The sequence below is a fragment of the Chiloscyllium plagiosum genome, unplaced genomic scaffold (assembly GCF_037043375.1).
Source record: "Chiloscyllium plagiosum isolate Xiang-an unplaced genomic scaffold, Cpla_swu_hap1 HiC_scaffold_8, whole genome shotgun sequence".
Taxonomy (NCBI): Eukaryota; Metazoa; Chordata; class Chondrichthyes; order Orectolobiformes; family Hemiscylliidae; genus Chiloscyllium; species Chiloscyllium plagiosum.
The window spans coordinates 84,375,166-84,401,283 of record NW_028270146.1 but is presented as its reverse complement, the minus strand read 5'-3'; the positions used below and the strand labels follow the sequence as shown (position 1 = coordinate 84,401,283).

Here is a 26,118-nt window from a genome sequence, read left to right as displayed (position 1 = left end):
CAATAACTACTTTAGCAACAAATGACACAGGAATGACACTCCTTGGTAAAATAACATTACCCAGAAGAGTAGCTAACAACAACATGCCCACATGCCATTTAAAGACCAGCATGATTTAAAAACCACATGCACTATACATACACACAGACTAATGGAAATAATGACATCACTAAGACACAAGAACAGTCACACTTATACTGGGGAAACTAAAAATACGCAATATAAAACATGCCAATTTTTTTTGTTTACAAAGGGAATGTTGGGAATGAAATGTAACTTTATACAAATGACTGACCAAATCTGCCATAGTCATGTGACCTCTACCATGAGCTACACAGCCTGTAGGTTGATACTACGTTTCTCTTCAACAACGTTCTTGTGTTGAAAACACCGCTGCGTTAAGACACTCAAAACAGGGGGGTGACAGAGGAAATGGTGAAGGCTAGACTTCTGCCAACCAGCCCAACTTCCTGATGATGGGTCCTTCAATCAGGCACGGAGTATCTTTGAATGAGGGGCACAGTCAGGGAGGCAGTGGGTGCAGAACCTGTACCCTCTTGTCCTATCAAATCAGCATTCCACCTTTAGGGAAATTATTAAGTTCTGCCTAAAATGTCTAGAAATAAATTGGGCTATTAAAATTGAATGCTATTAAATGGAAGGATGTGGAGATTTAAAAGGTGGCTTACATCTGTTCTATTCCTTGAATAAAAGCTTGGACTCGGTTTTAGTGTACAGACATCGATGTTATGACAGTGATGAAACTAATCTAACATCAAATGAACAAAAGAAAATATTCCAGTAACAAATTTGAACTTGTAACAAGCAATCCTATCAAACAATGTTTCACATGTAGTTTCCACAAAGTAGAATATCTATAACTTTCTCTTTGAAAGTATCTCCTGTTCTCCTGACAGTGCAGCTGAGGCAAAATCCTGAGCAACTAATCTAAATACAGACTCATCATGAGATATGAGACCACAATATCTATCCGACTGCATGCTCCAGTAAGAAAGAATTTTCCTTGTTGAAAATATTGAGTTTTCAAAAGTTCAGCATTCAAATTGTGTCATGTTCTGATGTACCAATCTCACTGCTGAGAGTTATTAATCTACTGGGAGTACTCAAAACTGCAGGTAGGCCATGTAGGATCAAATACAAAAAAAAAGTCTTATGTACAAACTGCAATTGAAATCTGGAAAACTTACTCCGCAAAAAGCAATTGAAGGTATCCCAAATGTGCGTTCAATGGAATTTAGCCAGATCAGGGTATTAGTACCCATGAAAGAAATGGAGATCAATGAGGTACTATCAGCTGTGATCTAACAGAATGACAGAACATACTCAAGGAAGTGAAAGTATATTCTTATTCTTATGTAGATACTGAATTAACATGTTGAACTAACATGACAATTTAAGGAAAAGGACATTAGAATCGTAGAATCCCTGCAGTATGGAAACAGGCCCTTCGGCCCAACAAGTCCATACTGACCCTCCGAAGAGTAACCCACCCAGACTCATTCCCCTTCCCTATTACCCTATATTTATCCCAGACTAATGCACCTAACCTACACATTCCTGAACACTATGGGCAATTTAGCGTGGCCAATTCACCTGACCTGCACGTCTCTGGATTATGGGAGGAAACTAGAACCCCTGGAGGAAACCCATGCAAACACGGGGAGGATGTGCAAACTCCACACAGACAGTCGCCTGAAATGGAAATCGAATCCAGGTCCCTGGCACTGTGAGGCAATAGTGCTAACCACTGAGACACAATGCTGCCCTGTGTCAATACACACTGATGAACAAATCCAGTCACACAAAGGCCCTTGGATTCTTTGGTGTTGTAAGGCCTTAGTGTGTTTTACTGTATTTAGATGGCGTACCTGTCCTTCCAGGACTCTAATTAAGCAGCTGCACATTTATTTTATGGTCAATTAAACATGGCAATTTCATGTGTGCCAATTTGTAATCTCTGCAGACAGATTTAGTGACAGCTTCGCTTCACTTGGAGGTCGCCACTGATGATGTTACCTAGCCAGGTAATGAAACGTCTGGATATCAAACCTACAGCTCAGCGAGCAAACCTACACCCTAAACCTCAACCTGAGCTACAAACCTTCACAAACCTTGCAAACCAAATGATGCCTGACTGCTCATCAAACAACCTTTATTGCCCATCCCCACTATGTTATAAATAACAAATAATTCTTTCAAGAACATCAGAAAAATCAACAATTTTCATTTTCAAAAACCACAGCTACGATTTTTGTCTTGCACTTCTGCAGCAGTTATAACTCAAATTCCTGGAAACGCCCAAGAGAATCCAGAATGGTTTGCAATATTAGTTTGGATGCATTTAAAAAGCCAAATGTTTCACTGGAGTGCAATGTATTACCAGACAGTCAGCAATTAGAAGGAACACAACCATATTATAATGGCAGTACTGTGGAAGCATTTCCAGTAAGCTTAAAAATAAATGTTAAAAGATGGAGTTGCAGGTAGATAGGATAGTGAAAAAGGCATTTGGTATGCTTTCCTTTATTGGTCAGAGTATTGAGTACAGGAGCTGGGAGGTCATGTTGCGGCTGTACAGGACATTGGTTAGGCCACTGTTGGAATATTGCGTGCAATTCTGATCTCCTTCCTATCAGAAAGATGTTGTGAAACTTGAAGGGGTTCAGAAAAGATTTACAAGGCTGTTGCCAGGGTTGGAGGATCTGAGCTATAGGGAGAGGCTGAACAGGCTGGGGCTGTTTTCCCTGGGGCGTCCAAGGCTGAAGGGTGACCTTATAGAGGCTTACAAAATTATGAGGGGCATGATTAGGTTAAATAGGCAAATCTTTTCCCTGGGGTTGGGGAGTCCAGAACTAGAGGGCATAGGTTTAGGGTGAGAGGGGAAAGATATAAGAGAGACCTAAAGGGCAACTTTTTCACACAGAGGGTGGTACAGGTATGGAATGAACTGCCAGAGGATGTGGTGGAGGCTGGTACAATTGCAACATTTAAGAGGCATTTGGATGGGTATATGAATAGGGTTTGGAGGGATATGGGCTGGGTGCTGGCAGGTGGGACTAGATTGGGTTGGGATATCTGGTCGGCGTGGACGGGTTGGACCGAAAGGTCTGTTTCCATGCTGTACATCGCCAGGATTCGATGACTATGTAGTTATGACTAAACATCCACGTTTCTGAAATCCAAATCTTCGGAGTTCAATTGGTGTAACATGCTAGTTACTTAAAACAAAGCTTTTTGATCATGTAGTCAGAGAATGGAATGTTTCACAGTAAAACCTGATGACAAACATTTTAAAAGACTTATAAAGAGTAGAGAAATTAGGAAACCTGCTGTGTAAAATTTGTGTTCAACCCTAACAGATTTATTGGTCTATCTATATCGCGTGGTCCTAAATTATGTAGAATTCGAATTCCAAATAAAAATGTGTCTGAAGCCAGGGCCAGGACAGAAATCATGGGCACAAGGGTTACTCTCGAGTTAGGCCTCAAACTGAGCACAACAGTCCCACTCCTAAACAGGGCACATTGTTTCAGTTGGAGGGTGGGCTCAATCTCTTTCATTGTTCAGCTGAAATGTTTCAATTCAGAACAAATTAATAAAGTAAGACTAGTATCCCTCATTTGTGGCTGCAGATAAAACTCTTTGATGCAGAAAATCATGGAAGGTCAAGTTTAATCGATATGGAGAGATTGGGTCAATTGGACCTGTATTCACTGGAGTTCATAGAGTCTTAGCATCTGGATGGCTAAATGGATAGGAAGGATTTAAGAGGGATATGGGCCATGTGCTGGCAAATGGGACTAGGTTAGGTAGGGATATCTGGTCAGCATGGATGAGTTGGACTGAAAGTTCTGTTCCCGTGCTGTACAGAAAAATTACAGGGGGTGTCGTAGAAACATATCAATTTCTGATACTGCTGAGCAGGCTGATTACGGGAATGATGTGACCCCCGACTGGCCAGGAGTGCCCAGAAGACTGGGACATGGTCTCAGGCGATGCATTAGACCATCTCATACTAAGATGAAGAGAACTTTCTCATGGAATATATCCAAGAAAGAAACAGAGATAAAGGTTCAGCCATGTTTAATGGTGGATTGGACTCAATGAACCTATTAGCTTGCTTCTGCTCCTGGGTTTTATATTTCTATGTTTCCAGACAGCATGGTGAAGGCAAGGTCTTTGAGTATTTTTAAGACAAAGATAGACAAGTTCTGGAGTAAAAAGACAGACAAAAGGTATTAGGAATTCAGCAAGAATCTGGAGTTGAAGTCACAAATCAGATCAGGCATGAACACCTCATCTTCCACCTGGGAAGGAGGGAAAGGAGAAGAGTGTTAGTCATTGGTGACTCGATAGTTAGAGGCTCAGATAGGTTTGTTGGAAATGAATGAGACTCGCGGTTGGTGTGTTGCCTCCCAGGTGCCAGGGTCCGTGATGTCTCGGATCATATCTCTGGGGTCCTGAAGGGAGAGGGTGACCAGTCTCAAGTCGTTGTCCAATGACATAGGTAGAAAGAGGAATAGGGATGTAAGGCAGGATTTCAGGGAGCTAGGGTGGAAGCTGAGAGCTAGAACTAACAGTTGTTATCTCTGGTTTGTTACCTGTGCCTTGTGATAGTGAGGCAAGGAATAGGGGGAGATATCAGCTGAACACGTGGCTGCAAGGATGGTGCAGGAGGGAGGGTTTCAGGTTCTTGGATAATTGGGGCTCATTCTGGGGAAGGTGGGACTTGTACAAACCGGACAGTCTTTACTTGAACCAGAGGGGTACTAATATCCTGGGCTGGAAATTTGCTGGTGCTATTCGGGTGGGTTTAAACTAGCTCAGCAGGGGGATGGGAACTGGAAGTGTAGTTGCAGTGCACAGGAGGATGAAAGTAGGGAGGACAGGGACAGGATTTCAGGAACGTGCTGGCAGACAGCGAACTGGTTTCAAGTGTGTCTACTTCAACGCCAGAAGTATCTGAAATAAGGTAGGTGAGCTTGCAGCATGGATAGGTACTGGGACTTCGATGTTATGGCCATTTTGGAGACATGGATAGAGCAGGGTGAGGAATGGATGTTGCAGGTTCCAGGGTTTAGATCTTTCGTTAAGAACAGGTAAGGCGGTAAAAGATGGGGAGGCGTGGTCTTGTTAGTCAAGGTTAGTATAACGGTGGCTGAGAGAACTTTTGATGAGGACTTGTCCACTGAGGTAGTGTGGGCTGAGGTTAGAAACAGGAGAGGAGAGATCACACTGCTTGGAATCTTTTTGCAGGTTTCCACAGAGTTCCAGGGAGGTGGAAGAGAGGATTAGCAAAATTATTCTGGGTAGGAGTGAAAATAACAAGGTGGTCATTATGGGGGACTTTAACTTCCCCAACATTGACTGGAAATGCCACAACTCTAGTACGTCGGATGGATCAGTTTTTGTCCAATGTGTACAGGAGGGTTTCCTGACACAGTATGTCGAAGGGCCGAGAAGAGGGGAGGCCACATTGGATCTGGTGCTTGGTAATGAACCAGGCCAGGTGTTTGATTTAGTTGTAGGTGAGCACTTTGGGGAGAGTGACCATAATTCAGTTATGTTTAGTTTAGCGATGGAAAGGGATAGGTACATGCCACAGGTCAAGAGTTATCGATGGGGCAAGGGCAATTATAATGCGATTAGGCAAGAATTATGATGCATAAAATGGGGTAGCAAAATGCAGGGGATGGGGACAATGGAAATGTGGAGCTGGTTTAAGGAACAGATATTGCGTGTCCTTGATAGGTATATCCCTGTCAGGCAGGGAGGAAGTAATAAGGTAAGGGAACCGTGGTTTACTACAGAAATTGCATCTCTTGTTAAGAAGAAGAAGGAAGCTTATGTGTTGATGAGGCAAGATTGTTCAGAATGAGGCGACGGAGAGTTATAGATCAGCTAGGAAGGATTTAAAGAGAGAGTTAAGAAGAGCAAAGAGAGGACACAAGCAGTCTTTAGCAAATACAATAAAGGGGAACCCTAAAGCTTTCTAAAGGAATATGAGGAATAAAGGGATGATTAGGGTAGGAATAGGGCCAGTCAAAGACAGAAGTGGGAAGTTGTGCATGGACCCTGTGGAGATCGGAGAGGTGCTAAGTGAACATTTCTCATTGGTTTTCACTCAGGAAAAGGAGAATATTGTAGAGGAGAAGAATGCGGTACAAGATATTAGACTAGAAAGGATCGAGGTTAGTTACGAACAGGAGTTATCGATTCTAGAAGGAGTGAAAGTGGACAAGTCCCCTGGGCCGGATGGGATTATCAGAGGATTCTCTGGGAAGCTAGGAAGGAGATAGCAGAGCCTTTGGCTTTGATATTTGAGCCGTCATTGTCGATAGGTTTAGTACCAGAGGACTGGAGGATTGCAAATGTTGTGCCCTTGTTCAAGAAGGGCAGCAGAGATGACCCAGGTAATTATAGACCAGTGAGCCTTACTTCTGTTGTAGGAAAGGTTTTGGAAAGGATTATAAGAGATAAGATTTATAATCACCTAGCAAGCAACAATTTGATTTCTGATAGTCAACATGGTTTCGTCAAGGGCAGGTCATGTCTGATAAACCTCATTGAGTTTTTTGAGAAGGTGACCAAGCATATAGATGAGGGTAGGGTAGTTGACATGGTGTACGTGGACTTCAGTAAAGCCTTTGATAAGGTTCCACATGGTAGGCTGTTGGAGAAAATGCAGAGGCATGGAATTGAGGGTGATTTAGCGGTTTGGATTAGAAACTGGCTTTCTGAAAGAAGGCAGCGAGTGGTAGTTGATGGAAAATATTCAGCCTGGGCTCCGGTTACTAGTGGTGCGCCATAAGGATCTGTTTTGGGACCACTGCTGTTTCTCATTTTTATAAATGACTTCGATGCAGGCATAGGTGGATGGATTAGCAGATTTGCAGATGACACTAAAGTCGGTGGAGTAGTGGACAGTGTGGAAGAATGTTACAGGTTGCAGGGGGGACTTGGATAAACTGCAGAATTGGGCTGAGAGATGGCAAATGGAGTTCAATGCAGCTAAATGTGAGGTGATGCACTTTGGGAAGAATAACAGGAAGGCAGAATACTGGGTCAATGGAAAGATTCTCGGTAGTGTGGATGTGCAGAGGGATCTTGGAGTCCATGTACGTAGATCCCTGAAAGTTGCCAGCCAAGTGGATAGTGCTGTTAAGAAGGCATATGGTGTGTTAGGTTTCATTCATAGAGGGATTGCGTTCCGGAGCCGCAATATCATGCTGCAACTATACAAAACGCTAGTGCGGCCACACTTGGAATATTGTGTACAGTTCTGGTTGCCATATTTCGGGAAGGATGTGGAAGCATTGGAAAAAGTGCAGAGGAGATTTACCAGGATGTTGCCTGGTCTGGAGGAAAGGCTGAGACACTTGGGTCTGTTCTCATTGGAAAGAAGGTGGCTAAGGGGGGTTTTGATAGAGACATATAAGATGATCAGAGGATTGGATAGGGTAGACAGTGAAAGTCTTTTTCCTAGGATGATGACATCAGCTTGCATGAGGGGGCATAACTACAAATTGAGGGGTGATAGATTTAAGACAGATGTCAGAGGCAGGTTCTTTACGCAGAGAGTGGTAAGGGTGTGGAATGCCCTACCTGCTAAGGTAGTCAACTCAGCCACATTAGGGAGATTTAAACAATCCTTAGGTAAGCACATGGATGATTTTGGGATAGTGTAGGGGGACGAGCTGAGAATAGTTCACTGGTTGGTGCAACATCGAGGGCCGAAGGGCCTGTTCTGCACTGTATTGTTCTATGTTCTATGTTTGCGGAATGTTGTTATGCAAAAATTGACTTCTGTAGGCAGCCTATATAAAATTGTAATTGCATGTTAGCAATAATTTATTAGAAATGTTTTATGCATTTCTGAATGATGTGTTAAGGACACCGTGTAAATACAATTAAAAGCAAACCACCGTTGATGCTGTAAATAAGCAGCAGTAAAAGCTGGAGAAGCTCTGTTAGTCTGGCAGCATCTGTGAAGACAAACAAAGCTGACAGAGCCCAATATGCTCTCCTTTAAAACACTGTTCAAAATGTTTATGTAAATTCAAATTATTTTCTTCTTCACTGATAACTGTGGGTTCAGTACTGGGTTTGCCTGGAAGAGAGAATGCTGACTGATGGTGCCTAAAATTCAAATTCTTACTGTCATAGAGATGTACAGCAAGGAAACAGAGCCTTGGTCCAATTCGTCCATGCCGAACAGCTATCTTAAATTAATCTAGTCCCATTTGCCAGCACTTGGCCCATACCCCTCTAATCCCTTCCTATTCATGTACCCATTCAGATGCCTTTTAAATGCTTGTAATTATACGAGACTCCACAATTTCCTCTGGCAGCTCATTTCATACATGCACCATCCTCTGCATGAAACAATTGTCCCTTAGGTCCCTTTTAAATTTTACCTCTCTCACCTTAAACTGATGCCCTCTCGTTTTGGACTCCCCTATCCTGGATAAAGGTTCATCGCTATTTACCCTACCCATGCCACTCATGATTTACAAACTTCTAGAATGTCACCCCTCAGCCTTTCCCTACATTCAAATCCTCCAACCTCAGCCACATCCTTATAAATCTTTTTTGCAACCTTTCAAGTTTAACATTTCTCCTATAGCAGGGAGACCAGAATTGAATATAGTATTCAAAAAGTGGCCTCACCAATGTCCTATACAGCCACAACATGACTGCCCAACTCCTATACTCAATGCACTGACCAATAAAGGCGAGCATACCAAACGCCGCCTTCACTACCCTGTCTACCTGCGACTCCATCTTCAAGGAACGAGGACCCTGCACTCAAGGCCACTTTGTTTGGCAACAATCCCCAGGACCTTACCTTTAAGGACCTACCATGAGTTGCCTTACCAAAATGCAACACTTTACGTTTATCTTCTCCCAGAAATTGTGACAATACTTACAAGTTGTTCAACAGTTGGGGACAAGTATCGAAGACCAGCCTTTGGTGAGGATCAAAGGACAGACAGCAATGAGACCATATACACTGACGTTTTTGTATGCATTAAATGGAGTTCTCAACACATCCAACAATTGGGAGAATGTAAAGCTAACTGAGATGTAAATTGCAACAGCCAGGATTTAGGGGCAAAGAGAGTGAGAGGGGTTACAGTGCTACAAAAAAAGTTATGGGTTTAACGAGTTAAGAGATGGATACTCCAATGGAAATAAACCAATGGACAAAATTTAATTTTCTATGACTTTAACTGTAACAAAGTTAAGTCAATGGACTGCAGCAGGTTAAGAAGGCACCACCTTCTCATGAGCAGCTAGGGACGGACAATAAATGCTGGCCAGCCAGCAACGCCCACATCCCACAATGAATAAAAGAAAAAAAAATTTGAATGAAACACAAATTAACAGTCAAGTAATACAGCAATCGAAAACACAATGAAGCTCTCGTGCTGCAACTACCTAATGCAACCAAAGTAAGTATGAATTTCTTATACTCTGAGCCATACTTCTGGCCATATAACACAATAAAGGAAAACTCCGACAACCATCCACCAGTTCTTCCACAGTCATCCATTTCTCCTCATCACCATAGAGTCAGAGATGTACAGCATGGAAACAGACCCTTCAGTCCAACCTGTCCATGCCGACCAGATATCCCAACCCAATTTAGTCCCACCAGCCCATATCCCTCCAAACCCTTCCTATTCATATACCCATCCAACTGCCTCTTCAATGTTGCAATTGTACCAGCCTCCACCACATCCTCTGGCAGCTCATTCCATACACGTACCATCTGTGTGAAAAAGTTGCCCCTTAGGTCTCTTTTATATCTTGCCCCTCTCACCCTAAACCTATGCCCTCTAGTTCTGGACTCCCCGACCCCAGGGAAAAGACTTTGTCTATTTATTCTATCCATGCCCCTCAATTTTGTAAACCTCTATAAGGTCACCCCTCAGCCTCCGACGGTCCAGGGAAAACAGCCCCAGCCTGTTCAACCTCTCCCTGTAGCTCAGATCCTCCAACCCTGGCAACATCTTTGTAAATCTTTTCTGAATCCTTTCAGGTTTCACAACATCTTTCCGATAGGGAGGAGACCAGAATTGCACGCAATATTCCAGCAGTGGCCTAACCAATGTCCTGTACAGCCGCAACATGACCTTCCAATTCCTGTACTCAATACTCTGACCAATAAAGGAAAGCATACCAAACACCTTCTCCTCTATACTATCTACCTGCGACTCCACTTTCAAGGAGCTATGAACCTGCAGTCCAAGGTCTCTTTGTTCAGCAACACTCCCTAGGACCTTACCATTAAGTGTATAAGTCCTGCTAAGATTTGCTTTCCCAAAATGCATTTATCTGAATTAAACTCCACCTGCCACTTCTCAGCCCATTGGCTCATCTGGTCCAGATCCTGTTGTAATCTGAGGTATCCCTCTTGGCTGTCCACTACACCTCCAATTTTGGGGTCATCTGCAAACTTACTAACTGTACCTCTTATGCTCGCCTCCAAATCATTTATGTAAATGACAAAAAGTAGAAGGCTCAGCACCGTTCCTTGTGGCACTCCACTGGTCACAGGCCTCCAGTCTGAAAAACAACTCTCCACCACCACCCTCTGTCTTCTACCTTTGAGCCAGTTCTGTATCCAAATGGCTAGTTCTCCCTGTATTCAATGAGATCCAACCTTGCTAATCAGTCTCCCATGGGGAACCTTGTCGAACGCCTTACTGAAGTCCACATAGATCACATCTACTGCTCTGCCCTCATCAATCTTCTTTGTTACTTCATCAAAAAACTCAATCAAGTTTGTGAGACATGATTTCCCACGCACAAAGCCATGTTGACTATCCCGAATCAGTCCTTGCCTTTCCAAATACATGTACATCCTGTCCCTCAGGATTCCCTCCAACAACTTGCCCACCACCGAGGTCAGGCTCACTAGTCTATAGTTCCCTATCTTGTCTTTACCACCCTTCTTAAACAGTGGCACCACGTTTGCCAACCTCCAGTCTTCTGGCACCTCACCTGTGACTATCGATGATACAAATATCTCAGCAAGAGGCTCAGCAATCACTCTCTAGCTTCCCACAGAGTTCTTGGGTACACCTGATCAGGTCCTGGGGATTTATCCACCTTTAACCGTTTCAAATCATCCAGCACTTCCTCCTCTGTAATCTGGACATTTTGCAAGACGTCATCATCTATTTCCCTACATATCCTTTTCCACAGTAAATACTGATGCAAAATATTCATTTAGTATCTCCCCAATTTTCTGTGGCTCCACACAAAGGCCACCTTGCTGATCTTTGAGGGGCCCTATTCTCTCCCTAGTTACCCTTTTGTCCTTAATATATTTGTAAAACCCCTTTGGATTCTCCTTAATTCAATTTGCCAAAGCTATCTCATGTCCCCGTTTTGCCCTCCTGATTTCCCTCTTAAGTATACTCCTACTTTCTTTATATTCTAAGGATTCACTCGATCTATCCTGTCTGTATCTGCCATATGCTTCCTTCTTTTTCTTAACCAAACCCTCAATTTCTTGAGTCATCCAGCATTCCCTATAGCTACCAACCTTCCCTTTCACCCTGACAGGAATATACTTTCCCTGGATTCTTGTTATCTCATTTCTGAAGGCTTCCCATTTTGCAGCCGTCCCTTTACCTGCGAACATCTGCCTCCAATCAGCTTTTGAAAGGTCTTGCCTAATACCGTCAAAATTGGCCTTTCTCCAATTTAGAACTTCAACTTTTAGATCTGGTCTATCCTTTTCCATCACTATTTTAAAACGAATAGAAGTATGGTCACTGGCCCCAAAGTGCTCCCCCACTGATACCTCAGTCACCCGCCCGGCCTTATTTCCCAAGAGTAGGTCAAGTTTTGCACCTTCTCTAGTAGGTACATAATTGTTCCACTCCACCCAAGTGTTTTTGGGTACAATTATCACCTGTAGATGCACCTCAAGGATGCCCATTCCTTAAATCTTCAAGAGCAAATCTGTACTCTTCCCTTTCTTTCAAACAGAAATGGAACGGTCAGAGCATCCTGGCTTGGTGGCTAACACAAGAGCAATCTTCCTGCTTTTCCTCAGCAGTAGCTGGCTTGTTTCTACATCTTCAGCAGCAGCTGTCCATTTTCTGTGAAATACTGCAAAAGGTGTTAAAACTGCTATCCTTCCTCAAAGGGTTTCTACTTGAACTTCTCTCTCCATGGAAACAAGGTCATGTGGGCATTTCCTCCAATTAAAAACTGTTTACCAGAAGTTCACCCTTTCCCCATGTTCAGAATATTCTGTCATAGCTTAAACTAAACCGAGCATTTTAAAAGCTGCAAAGTTCCACATTTATGACACAGTGGTGCAGTTTGCTAGCTTGGAGCAAAAAAAAAGACAGAAAAAAAGCTGGAAATCTTAAACAAAATACAGAAACTGCTGAAGCATCCATACTGTCAACGCACATCCCCAGAGAGAACAGACAAGCCAATGTTTTAAGTATAGCTCCCTCATGAGGACTGGAAGAAATACAGATGAACAGCTTTAATAAAGGAAAAAAGGATGAAAAACACACCTGTCCACGTACACACAAGCAAGAGATGAATCTTGTTGGATAATACCTTTGGCAGATTGTAAGGGTCTGGAACCAAAAGTTAACCAATAGTTTTTTTTCAGCTGAACTGAAGGTAAACAAAGTTCGCTACTGTAATATCATAAAAGATTTACTACTATTTAATAAGGTGTCTAAACATATTGTAGTTTTGGCAGAGCTAAAATAGTATAAAAATGCCTCAGCATCAAGCATCACTGAGGTTACAGGTTTACGGAGGTCTGAAAATTTGAGATCGTTCGCTGAATCCCAAGCCAGACTATCTCCAAGAGGCAGGAGGGAATGTGCTGGTGCTAAGGTCGCTAGCATTTACTGGGGATCAATGCAAGGACAAATAAAAAGAGCATAATAAATGATTACATAATAAATATAATAAAATTCATTTAAGGCTATGGAAACCAAGTAAATTGGATCTAAGAAATGGTGGCTGTGCCAAGTATAATAAATCTTATAAAAGGGACATGGTGTACACTAGGAATAGGTGTTGTGATGAATAGACCACAGAAGACTGCTTGAATAATTAGTTCCCACAACACAGCTAGTCATCTTATCCTCAGAGTATAATGTCCTCTTAATGCTTTGATCATTTTTTTTCTTTCATACATCAGTGGGTGTGGGCAGCACTGGATTCTGACTCCATATCCTCACAAGTACAAAGGCTGCCAACTTTAACCTCCACAGTATTGTCGGTCTCCTCTTTCTTCAACTCATTTTCTACAGAAATTTGCACTCATGCTTTATGTAACTCCAGACCCCAATGTTCTAAAGATCGCGGTCAGCCAGTTGTCTGTCCTCCATAAACATCAGCCCAAGAAATGTCCAGCTGTCCAAGATCTGACCTGTACCAAATCTCCCACATCCGGTGCTAATGTCCTTGCCTATTTATATTTGATTCCTATCCTTGATGACTGTGATTTGAAATTCGTGTTCAAATTCCTACATGGCTTCACCTCTCACTAACTCATCATAGCTTACAAACCTCTGAATTCCTCATTTTTCTAACTTTGGCTACGTATGAGTCTCCCTCCTACTTAATAGGAGCATCTTCTACTTGTAGGCTTTTTTGCTTTCTCCAGAAGCCCATCTGACTCTCCACAGATCTTACAACCCTGTTTGAAATCTACCTCTTTGCTCAAGCTTTTGATAGGCTCTTTAAAATTCTCCTCCTTTAGGTCAGCACCGATGTACAGTATTTCTGGTTATGCCATTGAAAATCTTTGTCTAAAAGAACTGATATAAATACACATTCTTGTGCCTGAGGGGCTGTTGACGATGCCTATGAGCAAGAAGGCCTGGGGTTAAAGACCCACTCCTATACTCGTCGGCCACAGAAGAACTCAGTCAGTAACACCAGCAAACCAATATATATCAGTGCCTGTCACAAAACCTAGATAAAGAGGAGGGTTAGCAACAAGCTAAATCTAAACTCCTGCATATCAAAACCAAAAACAAAATTGGTATTTGATACAAAATTTAAAGAGCTGAAAATGTATTGCTGGAAAAGCGCAGGTCAGGCAGCATCCAAGGAACGGGAGAATCGACGTTTCGGGAAGGGCTTATGCCCGAAACGTCGATTTTCCTGTTCCGTGGATGCTGCCTGACCTGCTGCGCTTTTCCAGCAACACATTTTCAGCTCTGATCTCCAGCATCTGCAGCCCTCACTTTCTCACAAAATTTAAAGAACCAACATTGGGCTGACCCAATGAGATAAGGAAAATCCAAAGGTGGAGACATAAATGCAAGTTGTTGACAGGCTGGATTCTCACAAAGTGCCATTCTACACTTTTTCACATTCCATTGCTTTAATCAGTCCTACTAGATTTCAATGGGAAATGCACAGAGCCACTGATTCCCACCAGCTTCATTCCAAATGTAGGGTCTGATGGGAAAATAATTTTAAAAAATACATTCACAGAATTAGGCTTTGCTGACTGGGCCAGTATTTAATTTCCATCCCTAATTGCCCAGAGGGCAGTTAAAAGTCAACCACTTGCTTGAGCATAGTGTCACTTGGAGGCCAGACCAAGTAAGGATGGCAGTTTTCTTTCCTAAAGGACATGAGTGAACCAGAGGGCTTTTCTGACGATTAACAATGATTTCATTCCAGATTCCACCATCTGCCGTGGCAGAATTCAAACCCAGAGTCCAGAAGATCACATGGATCTCTGGATTAGTGATTTAGAAATAATACCAATAAACTGTCACATTGGATCCAGCCAGGGATTAGGCTGTTTTGAACCTGGTAATGTGTCATGAGGTAGGTTGAATAATTGACCTTAGGATGAAAGATCCTCAAGGGAACAGTGACCATGACATGGCAGTATTTAGTATTACGTTTGAGAGAGAAATGACCGCATTAAACTTAAGTGAGTGTAATTACAAGAGAACGAGACCAATGATATATCCCAGTAAAAGGAGAAAGAGTCTCAGAGGAGGTAAACTGACCATGGTTAATCAAAGTTATGAATGTTATCAATTTGAAAGAAAAAAATAAATGCGTCAAACATTAGTGGTAACTCGGAGGATTGGAAAAGTTTTTAAAATGACCCGAAAACAAAAATTGGGAAGAAAATTAAGTTTGAGGGCAAACTAGGATGTGACACAAAAAACAGACAGTTAGAGCTTTGATTAGATTAGATTCCCTACAGTGTGGAAACAGGCCCATTGGCCCAACTAACTTAAAATATATACAAAGGGAGGGGCAACATAAGCTTCTTAGAGAACAAGGGTGGAGAAATAATAACGGAGTCAGGAAATGGCAGAGGAGTTGAACAAATAATCTGTATTAGTTTTCTTTGTTTAGAACACTGACAGCATTCCAGAACTCCTAAATAATCAAGGGGCTGAAGGTTTGGAAACAAAAACATAACTATTATGAGGAAAATCTTTAAGCTGTCCCAGAGTTGTGAATGGATTCTGTTCTGGAACCCATTCGCAAGTCGATTTTTACGTAAGTCAGAAAACAATGCAGGACATTGGACAGCAGCTTAAGTGCACAAAATGTTCATATGTCAGGTCTTCAAAATTACACACTGTATGGGATAACGTTCCTAAGTATGAGCATTCGTATGTAAACTGGGGACCCCGTGTACTAATGGGAACAAATGCCAATAAGTTTCTGGACCCAATGAATTGTATCCTAAGACTTTAAACGAAGTCATTACAGAGATGGTGGATGCACTGGTAGTAATCTTACAAGAATTCTTAGATTCCAGAGAAGTTTCAGAGGATAGGAAAACTGTCAATCTAACACTCTTATTCAAAAGGGGAGTGAGACAAAATAAACAGATAACTATAGAAAAGTTAGCCTACCATTGTCATTGAGATAATGTTAATATCTATTATGAAGGATATAACAGCAAAGCATGTATAAATATATAACGCAATCAGCAGAGTTAGCATGGCTTCATGATGGGGACATCATTCTTGACAAATTAATTACAGCAACGTAGATAAACATGAACCAATAGGTGTAATATATTTGGATTTCCAACAGGCATTTGATACGACTCTGCACATAAGGCTACTTAAGAAGATAAGAGCCCACAGAGTTGGAAATGATATATTAGCATGGACAGAAGATTGGCTAACTAATATAAGATGGAGTTCAGATAACTGGGCCATTTGCAGAATTGCAAGATTGCAACTAGTAGAGTGCTAAAAGGGATCAGTGTTGGATCCACAATTATTTCCAATACATATTCAGGACTTGAAACAACAAGGTACATGTGCTATCACCAAGTTTGGAGGTGACATGAAAATACTTGGGAAGACAAATAACGAGGATGACATAAGGAGACTCCAATTGGAACATAGCTAGGTTCAGTACAAAATTACAAACAAGGACTAAGGGGAGGCTACTTGGCCCTTTGAGACTCTTTGCCATTCATTAAGATTGTAGCTTATCTGATTTTAATCTCAACTCTACATTTCTCAATGTGCCCGATAATATTTTATCCTGTTGTAATCAAAAAACTGTCTACTTGTGCTTAAAAATATTTAAAAATTCAGTATCCATTGCCTTTTGAGGAAGGGAATTCCAAAGAACCTCAATTCCGAGAGAACAAAAAAAAACCTTCACCTCGGTCTTAGATTTCTCATTTTCAAACTGTAAGGCCTAATTCTGAATTCTCCCACAAGAGGAACTAACCTTTTCCACTTACATCCAGTCAAGTCCTCTCAGAATGTTATATACTTCAGTTAAGTCACTTCCAATTTTTACTAAACTCTAGAGAATGCAGGGCTGATCAGTCTAGCCTTTCCTCATAAGGCAATTGATTCATTCCAGATATTAGTCTGGTAAATCTTCTGCTTCCAATGCATTAACATCCTTCTTTCAGTACACAGTGACCAACATCTGTACACTTAACTCTAGGTACGGTCTCACAAATGCTCTGTGTAACTGAAGTATAATTTCCCTAGTCTTTCATTCTACTCCCCTTGCAATAAAACATAATATTCTATTAGTTTTCCTGACTTCCTGCTATACCTGAATACTAACCTTCTGCAGTCCATGCACTAGGACACCCAGATCTCGCTGCATCTCCAAACTCCGCAACCTCTCGCCATTTAGATAATGTTTTTTTCTGTCGAAATTGTCAATTTCACACTTCCCACATTATACTCCATTTGCCAGACCTTTGCCTGTTCAGTTAACCTAACTACCCCTTTCCATCTCTTTGTAGGCTCCACATCTTGTCTTCACAACTCACATTCCTACCTTTTTTGTGACATCTACAAATCTAGCTCCCACAACTTTTGTCGCTTCACACAAATCATTTATATGAATTGTAAAGTATTGAAGCTCCGGCACTGACCCCTATAGCACACTACTCATTACATCCTGCCAGCCTGAAAAAGACCCATTTATTCCTACTTCAGTTCCTGTTAGCCAGCCAGTCTTCTATCCATGTTAATACATTATCCAATGCCATGAATTTTTATTTTCTGCAATAACCATTGTTGCAGCACCTTATCAAATGCCTTCTGGAAATCCAAATGCATAACATCCACTGGCTCCTCATTATCTGCAGCATAAGTTACTTCTTCAAAGAACTCCAATTAATTAAGCCATTTAGAATTTATCAAGAAGCCCTATTATAACATCTTTAATAACAGTTTCCGTATGACAGATGTTAAGCTAACTAGCCTGTAGTCTTTTGCTTTCTGCCACTCTCCTTTTAAAAAAAAGATTCACATCAATTCCTTTTCAATCTAAAAGGATCCTTCCTTGAACCTAATGAGTTTCAAGAAATGAAATCCCTCAGGATCTGGGGACTTGTGAACTCTCAGTTTCAACAATTTACTTAGTACTATTTCCCTGGTCATTTTAAATTTCTTGAGTTCCTCTCTCCCTTCCGGGTCCTGGTTGACAGCTATTTCCGGGATATTATGAACTGGGTCCAAATTTGGCTGATGGAATAAAGTTTGGAAAATAATGTGGAAAAATGTCACGTGTTGCACTTTAAAGAAGAATAGACGAGATGACTATTATTTCAATAGTAAAGACTAAAGAAAGCTGCAGCACAGGGGGATTTGGGTGCCCTAATGTATGATTTATTTAAAAATTCAGTGAATTATAGGGAAGGCAAATCGCATTCCCTTTGAAATAAAAGCCATGTAAAAATAGGGAGGTCTTATGAAAACTATGTGGATTAGTCAGACCACACCTGGAACTCTAAACTGTTTTTGGTGACCTTGGCTTCATTGTGCTGATCTCAAGTATGGAGGGACTTTCTTATGAGGAAAGGTTAAGATTGGGCTTATACTAATTGGAGCTTGAAAGAAAGGGGTGGCCTTATTGAAATGTATAAGATTCCTTGGGGGGCTTTTGTAGTGCCTCTACCTCTGAGCTAGAAGGTCCAGGTTCAATTCCCACTGGTGCTGAAAGTGTTTCATAACTTAGCTGAACAAGTTGAATAAAAATATCTATCTAGAAATTCCTTAAGGAGCTTTACAGGGCAGATGCGGAGATTTTGTTTCCTTTTTGGAGATCTAGGACCACAGGGCATAATCTCAGAATCACACATTTTTAAAAATTCATTCATGGGATGAGGGCGTCGCTGACTAGGTGAGTATTTACTGCCCACCCCTAATTGCCTAGAGGGCAGTTGAGAATCAACCACCTTGCTATAGGTCTGGAGTCACATGTGGGCCAACCAGATAAGGATGGTAGTTTCCTTCCCTACAGGACATTAGTGAACAAGAGGGGTTTTCCTACAATCAATAATGGCTTCACAGTCATCATTAGAGTCCTAATTTCAGATATTTATAGAACTGAAATTCCACTGTCTGCCATAGTGGGCATTGAACATTGTCTGGGTTTCTTGATTAACAAATCAGTGATAATATCACTAGGCCATCACCTCCCCTAAATTTTAGGATGTAAGGAGGAATTTATTCCCCTAAAAGGTTAATGATTTGGTGGAATTCTTTACTGCAGAGGGCTCTCAAGGCTAGATGATTAAGTATATTCAGGGCTGATATAATCAGTAAGGGGTTCAAAGGTTAAAGGGAAAAGGCAGGAAAGTAGAGTTGAAAATTATCAAGATGAGCCATAATCTTATTGACTGGCACAGGCTGGATGGGCCAAGTGGCCTACTTTTGCTCCACATGTTACCATCCTTGAGCCAGGCTATTCAATGTTTTCTTACAGAGCTGTAGACACGTCACCTTCAAGTGAATCTGCCACAGAAATTGGGTTATCGTGTCAGAGAGTCATAAGCATGGAAACAGACCTTTCAGTCCAACTCTCCATGACCACTAAATTTCCCAAACTAATCTAATCCCATTTGCCTGCGTTTGGCCAATATCCCTCCAAGTTTTTTCCTATTCACGTACCTGTACAGCATAGAAACAGACTCTTTGGTCCAAATCGTCCATGCCCACCAGATACCCTGAATGAATCTCGTCCCATTTGCCAGCCTTTGGCCCAATGCCTTGCCTCCAGTCACAACCTTGGCAGCCACTTCAATCCTCCAAAATTGTCCCAATTCCCTGATTCCCTCACATGTGAGTTCTTGAAGGACTGTTGACAAAAATCTCTCTGACAATATACTCTGCCCACCAGCAGCATCAGTTCTGAATAGTGACTTTACCTAAATTAATCCGAGTTTACAGCAATGCAAATTGCTTATATATTCCCAGAGTGGGTCTCCGTGCAGTGGGAATCCAGTGGAATGGGCTGCTTGCTCTTCGTGCTTCGAGCCGGCTGCACACAATTGGTGTGCATTCGATGAAAAACTACTATCACTAAGTCAACAAACCTCCCCGCTCGACTTTGAAATGCAGCAACAGGAAACTTCCAAAAACAAACAATTCCCACTTCCACAAAGCATCACGACCAGAAGCCTGAGTCCTGTCAATGCAGGAAACAAAGGGTTTCGGGCTGTGCGGTGCCGAACAGCATTACAACAGAAAGTACACACCTTGCCTCAAATCTCAATCTCTCTCTCTTACCTATAGTGGAGATGTGGGAAGAGTGGAATTGGTTGTCGGTGAAACGGCACAGGAGGCAAGTCTTCCCCACTCCGGAGTCTCCGATCAGCAGCAGCCTGAACAACACATCATACTGCTTAGCCATGGTGTGTCCTCATGGACCTGCCCAGGCGAACCCGACCACTTTACCCAGACAGCGAAAGCCCGAGAACGGCTCCCTTATTCCGCTCCAGTCCCATATCTGCCCCGGGCAGGCAGGCTGTAGTGGTGGGGGCAGACGCCTTGTTTGCTGCTGTTGCTGTCCACCTCACTGATTGGAAATGGTATTTTCACCTTCCCCCCCCCGTGCTGCCGGCTTTAACCTGCGCTGCTGGGGCTGTCAAGGGAGGAAGAGCGTTCTGTTGCTGCTGCCACTGAGAGGGAATGGGGATGTGGGGAGGGGACTCTCAGTGTCTGCAATGAATGACGCGATATGTGAAACCCCACCTCAAATCAGCCAGTCTCTCCAAGCAATCCACTGTCACAGCCTTCCCTTTACCCTCAATCCCTTCCCTGCCTTTAGCCTTTTGTCTATATCCTTCGCTGACCCCAATTCCATTTTTTTAACCCTTCAAATCTCCCTTTAGTATTTTCCATTTAAAATTAAACGTACTTTTTTCTTACACTTTTTTTTCAAAAAGCGTATTCTTGCTCTTAGCCTTTGTCCATTTCGATTCCCCCCTCGGGGATTATTTAGTGATCTTTTTAAGTTAGAAGTGGAGTTCATTTTCTATCTCCAGTCTGGCGCTTTAAAATATATATATAAATCGCCCTGTTCAAATCAAGAGCGATGCGTCAGTAGCCCGTTTTCTGAACAGAAGGGGAAGCACACACGCGACTGGCCAAACGGCCTCCTGTGCTGAAACCATTGAGAATTGTTGCCTTCCCTGCCACAGCCAAACTGACACGATGTTGATATCAGAAGTTATCCGGTTGCAAGGAGAGCTAATGGCCTTGGAGGGGGGAAAAAGCACATCTTGTTCAATTAGCTATTTAGAAAGGCCATTAAACAGCACCAATCTGACCTGGTTACGGATTGTTACATCAGAAGCAGGAAGAGCGCTATTCTTCACTATAATGGGAGAAAATGCTTTTGCAATTTACATCCTGTTAAGCTGTTTGTAGTTAGTTGTTTGTTGCTATCATTCTCGCTTTCATTGTCCTGGCATGATCTAATGTTCACTTCACACACAGTGGTACTGTGATGCTGTGAAAAGCCTCCTTCATGTAACTGGCAGCATGGGACCCTTGCTTTTGTTTCTGTTAGACTGGCTGTGCAAATGTGATGAAGTGAAGCAAATGTTCACTACTCTGTCACCAGGTTTTTAAACAGGGTTATCTTGTTCAAAGTGTTACAGTGGCAGTGCCCAGTGCAGTTTACAAAATGGTCCACATTTCACATTCTCAAACAAAACAGCAATTGCTGGAAAAGCTTGGCAGGTCTGGCAGCATCTGTGGAGGGAAATCAGAGTTAACATTTTGGGTTGAGTGATCCTTCCCCGAAATATTTCATGTTTCTTCGGTGAACAAGCATGAGGGGCCATTCTGAAGGATCAGATCCTGGTAGAGGACATTTTGTTGCCTTTAGTGAGGGGAACGGAGGAACTCTGTTTCAGAGGAGATGCAAACTGAAGATCTTTAGATCTAGCCCTTCAAACAACACCTTATGGTTTCGGCTAGAAAGACAGCTCTGGTCATCTACCCTATTTGTACTAAATGGATAAATTAATGATATTTTTGAAAAATAATTGAAACATTATTAGTAATTTTGGAAGGAAGGGACGAATATTGCATCAGAAAATGATGCCCTACATCTGTCAAATCAAATTGTTAATTTTCTGGTGTTGGCATTTATAAAATCTTATCCTCTGTCCCCGTTGCTAAGTAATGTAATATCATCCTACATATATGGTGGATGGAAGTTTTCAAAGATCAAATAGAGTGCACTACCTCACTTCCAGAAAATTAATTGAAAAATGTAGCTGGAGAGCCAAAGGCTACAGTCCAGGCCAACACATGGATTGAAACAGGAAAGCCAGATAAACTGTGCTGGTTAGATGATAGAAAGCTTGGGTTTTAAAAACCTAGGAGGAAAGACATGCTGTGAATTTGATCTCTTGTAGTAAATATGCTTCCCAGAAGTCTTATGACTGTCTAACTTTTCTATTCATTCATACTGCCTGGCTTTGCTGGCTAAGCTTGCATTACTAATTACCCTTGAGAAACTGGTGGTGAGCTGCCTTCTTGAACCTCTGCAATCCATGTGGTGTAGGTACACCCACAATGCTGGAAGGGACTTCCAGAACTTTAACCCAGCAACAGTGACAGAACAGCGATATAGTTGCAAGTCAGGATGCTGTGTGGCTTGGAGGGGAACTTGTACCAGTGTTTCCATGTATACTTTCTACCTGGATGGTAGAAGTCGCGGGTCTGAATCGTGCTGCCTAATGAGCCTTGGTGAGAAATTGCAGTGCATCTTTTAGATGACACACATTGCTACCAGATAGCCTGCTTCAGTATCTGAGGAATCACAAATGGTGATGAACATCAGCAGCAATCACCTCTTCTGACCTTAAAATGAAAGGAAAGTCATTGATAACAACTAAATGTGGCTGAGTCTATCCTGGGGAACTCCCCTGAAATGATATCCTGTGGCTCACATGATTGACCTCCAAAAAGCACAACCATGTTCTTTTCTGCTGGGTATGGCTCCAACTTGCAGAGAGCTTTCTCCTTAATTCCCATTCACTCCAGTTTTGCTAGGGCTCATTGATGTCACACACAGTTAAATTCTGCCTTGATGCCAAGGAAAGTCACCCTCACTTCATTCTTGATGTCACCTCTTTGTCCATGTTTGGCCAAAGTCTGTAATAAGGACAGAAGGTGAGTGGAATTGAATCTAAACTGAGCATCACTGAGCAGATATTGATGAGTAACTGCTGCTAATAGCACTGTCAACAGCACTTTCTATCACTTTATTGATGATTGAGAGTAGACTGATGGCTAGGTGGGTATATCCTGCTTTTGTGGGCATGACATACCTCGGCAATTTTTCACATTGCTGGGAAGTTGCTAGTGATGTAGCTGGAACAGCTTGGCTAGGGGCCCAGCAAGTTCTGGAAGCTATTTTCAGTATGATTGCAGGGCTATTGTTAGGGCCCTTGGCCGTTGCAATTCCCAGTGCCTTCAGTTGTTTCTTGATATCAGGTGGAGTGAATCAAATTGACTGAAGACTCAAATCTGTGATGGTGCTACCGTAGAAGGAGACTGAGATGAGTCATCCACTTAGCATTTCTGGCTGAAGATAGATGCAATTGCTTCAGCCTTTTGTTTTGATCTGCTGGGCTGTTCCTTCAGTGGCGATGGGGATACTTGTGGACCCACCTCCTCCAGCGAGTTGTTTAACTGGTCACCATCATTCATAGCTGAATGTGCGAGAATAGCAATGTCTAGGTCTGATGCATTGGTTGTGGGATCACTTAGCTTGGTGGAGAAAGTGAGGTCTGCAGATGCTGGAGATCAAAGTTGAAACTTTATTGCTGGAACAGCACAGCAGGTCAGGCAGCATCCAGGGAACAGGAGATTCGACGTTTCGGGCACAGGCCGAACAACTCTCTCACAGACCTGTAAAGGACCTCTACTGTTCTTCATTTACAGAAGAATCCATAGACTGAACAAACAGTTCTTTCTAGCCATTTCGGAAATTAAAGGCAGTAAGTACCAAAAACTTTCATTTACTTACCCCCAAACTCCGGATTCCTCAACCATTCCAGAACCTTCCATCGGCCTCCAGTCCGGCGCCATTACACACGAGGCCGCTACAGCGCCCGCGGCAATAGCCGCAGCCCATTCCTGAAGAAGGGCCTGTGCCCGAAACGTCGAATCTCCTGTTCCCTGGATGCTGCCTGACCTGCTGTGCTGTTCCAGCAATAAAGTTTCACTTAGCTTGGTACATCACTTTCTGCTTACACCACTTTGATCTCACGTAGAGCCGTTAGGTAGCTTCACCAGGTTGATACCTCATTTTTAGGTATGCCTATTGCTGCTCCTGGCCTGCCCAACTGCACTCTCCATTGAAACAGGGTTGAACTTTTAGCTTGGTAAAATTGAGGATATGACTGGCCACAAGGTTAGAAATTGTAGCTGAATACAATTCTGCTACTGTTAATGGCCCACAGTGCCTCCATGTCAATCTTGAGTTGCTAGGTTTGTTTCAAATCCATTTCACATGGTGGTGGTGGTGACACAGAGCACAATGGATAGTATTCTCAATGTGAACGCAGGACTTTGTCTCAACAGCAACTGTGTGGAGGTCACTCTTGCTGAAACTTTCATGGACAGAAGCATCTGCTAGGGGTTGATTGGTAATACTCAACTCAAGTATGATTTGCCTGTTGCTTCTGCCTCACCACTTGATGCAGGACCAGTCTAACAGTTATGTCCTTTAGGACTCAAGCACCTTGGTCACTAGTGTTGCTATGAGACCCTCTTGGTGATAGTTATTGAAGGCCTTGTCCAAAGGACATTTTGATTCCTTTTCAACCTCATTGCTTCCTCTAAATGTTGTTTATGGAGAATTACTGATTCATCATTGGGAGGTGACATGTGGTAATCACCAGGAAATTTCTTCACCCATGTTTGATCTGATGCCACAAGACTTCATGGATCCTGGAGTCAACATTGAGGACTCCCAAAGCAACATCCTCCTTACTGTATACCACAACACCACTACCTCTGGTGGGGTCAGTCTTACACATGAGAATGACTATGTCAGCTGACTAATTGACTAATCTGTGAGACAACGCTCCCAATTCTGGCACAGATCTCAAATGTTAGGAAGGAGGTTTTTCTAGGCCGACATGGACTCTATGTGCCATCGTGCATCTAATGCTATTGAGTAGTCCATCCAATTCCATTCCTTTGATCAGACTTTATAGAGTATAAATACAACTCAGTGGTTAGCTAGGCCTTTTCAGAGATTACTTTAGAGGGAACTGCGTTGCTGTGAGTCTGCATTCACACGTAAGCCAGTAAATTTTTTTAGATTAGATTAGATTACTTACAGTGTGGAAACAGGCCCTTCGGCCCAACAAGTCCACACCGACCCGCCGAAGCACAACCCACCCATACCCCTACATTTATCCCTTACTTAACACTACGGGCAATTTAGCATGGCCAATTCACCTGACCTGCACATCTTTGGACTGTGGGAGGAAACCGGAGCACCCGGAGGAAACCCACGCAGACACGGGGAGAACGTGCAAACTCCACACAGTCAGTCGCCTGAGGCGGGAATTGAACCCGGGTCTCGGGCGCTTTGAGGCAGCAGTGCTTACCACTGTGCCACCGTGCCGCCCACCAATGTGGAAGATTTCCTTCTGAAAGGACTTTAGTGAACACATTGAGTTCATCCCTTCCATGTAAGAACATTAATATTTTCTCCAAACTGGGTTTGAGGTGCTTAGTTTAACAGAATATCTTGGAATTATAAGAATTTAGACTGATCCCTGTCAATTTATGACTGAATGCATACACTGCATGTTGAAATTTCATGTTAGGTAAAGCAGCTAAATATACTACAAAATATAATGACTGTTATCTGTTTGCCTAATATAAAGGAATGCTGTTTGTCTTGATGGTTGTCTGAATGCTGAACATTCTGGGATAGTTACTCTCTTAGGGTGTTGTGCAACATTATTTTGCCCTCCGTATTCACCTTGCCTTCAATCATAAGGGAAAGGTGTAAGCATGTGGTGATTCATGACTTTAACCTGAACTCCTAGTGTACCACACCCATTGATGAGCTCCATGATGAATAAGTATTGAAGGTGCTGCCTGTCATCAATAGAGTTACATTATTGTCAGCTCACCAATAGCCTGACAGGCTACCTACCTGTGCAATGTGAAAATATAGTCCAATGGCCACTGTTAACCATTCAGTAAGTTCCTAATCATGAAGAGAGATGATGGGTTGGTATTAAGTATCCCCCTTTTCCCCAAAAGTGGAAGTCCAAGTCACCATTAAATAGAACTTAGA

General features: G+C 42.5%; 1 protein-coding gene across 1 annotated transcript in view; it reads right to left on the bottom strand.

Moving 5' to 3' along the window:
- Positions 1-20,434, bottom strand: part of rab15 (RAB15, member RAS oncogene family) — a 158,819-nt gene extending 138,385 nt beyond the window's left edge. The window contains exon 1 of the mRNA XM_043698077.2: positions 20,064-20,434. Within this exon, the coding sequence (XP_043554012.1) occupies positions 20,064-20,187 (124 nt within the window). The 5' untranslated portion in view covers positions 20,188-20,434. The remainder of the gene's footprint in view (positions 1-20,063) is intronic.
- Positions 20,435-26,118: the final 5,684 nt, after the last annotated feature.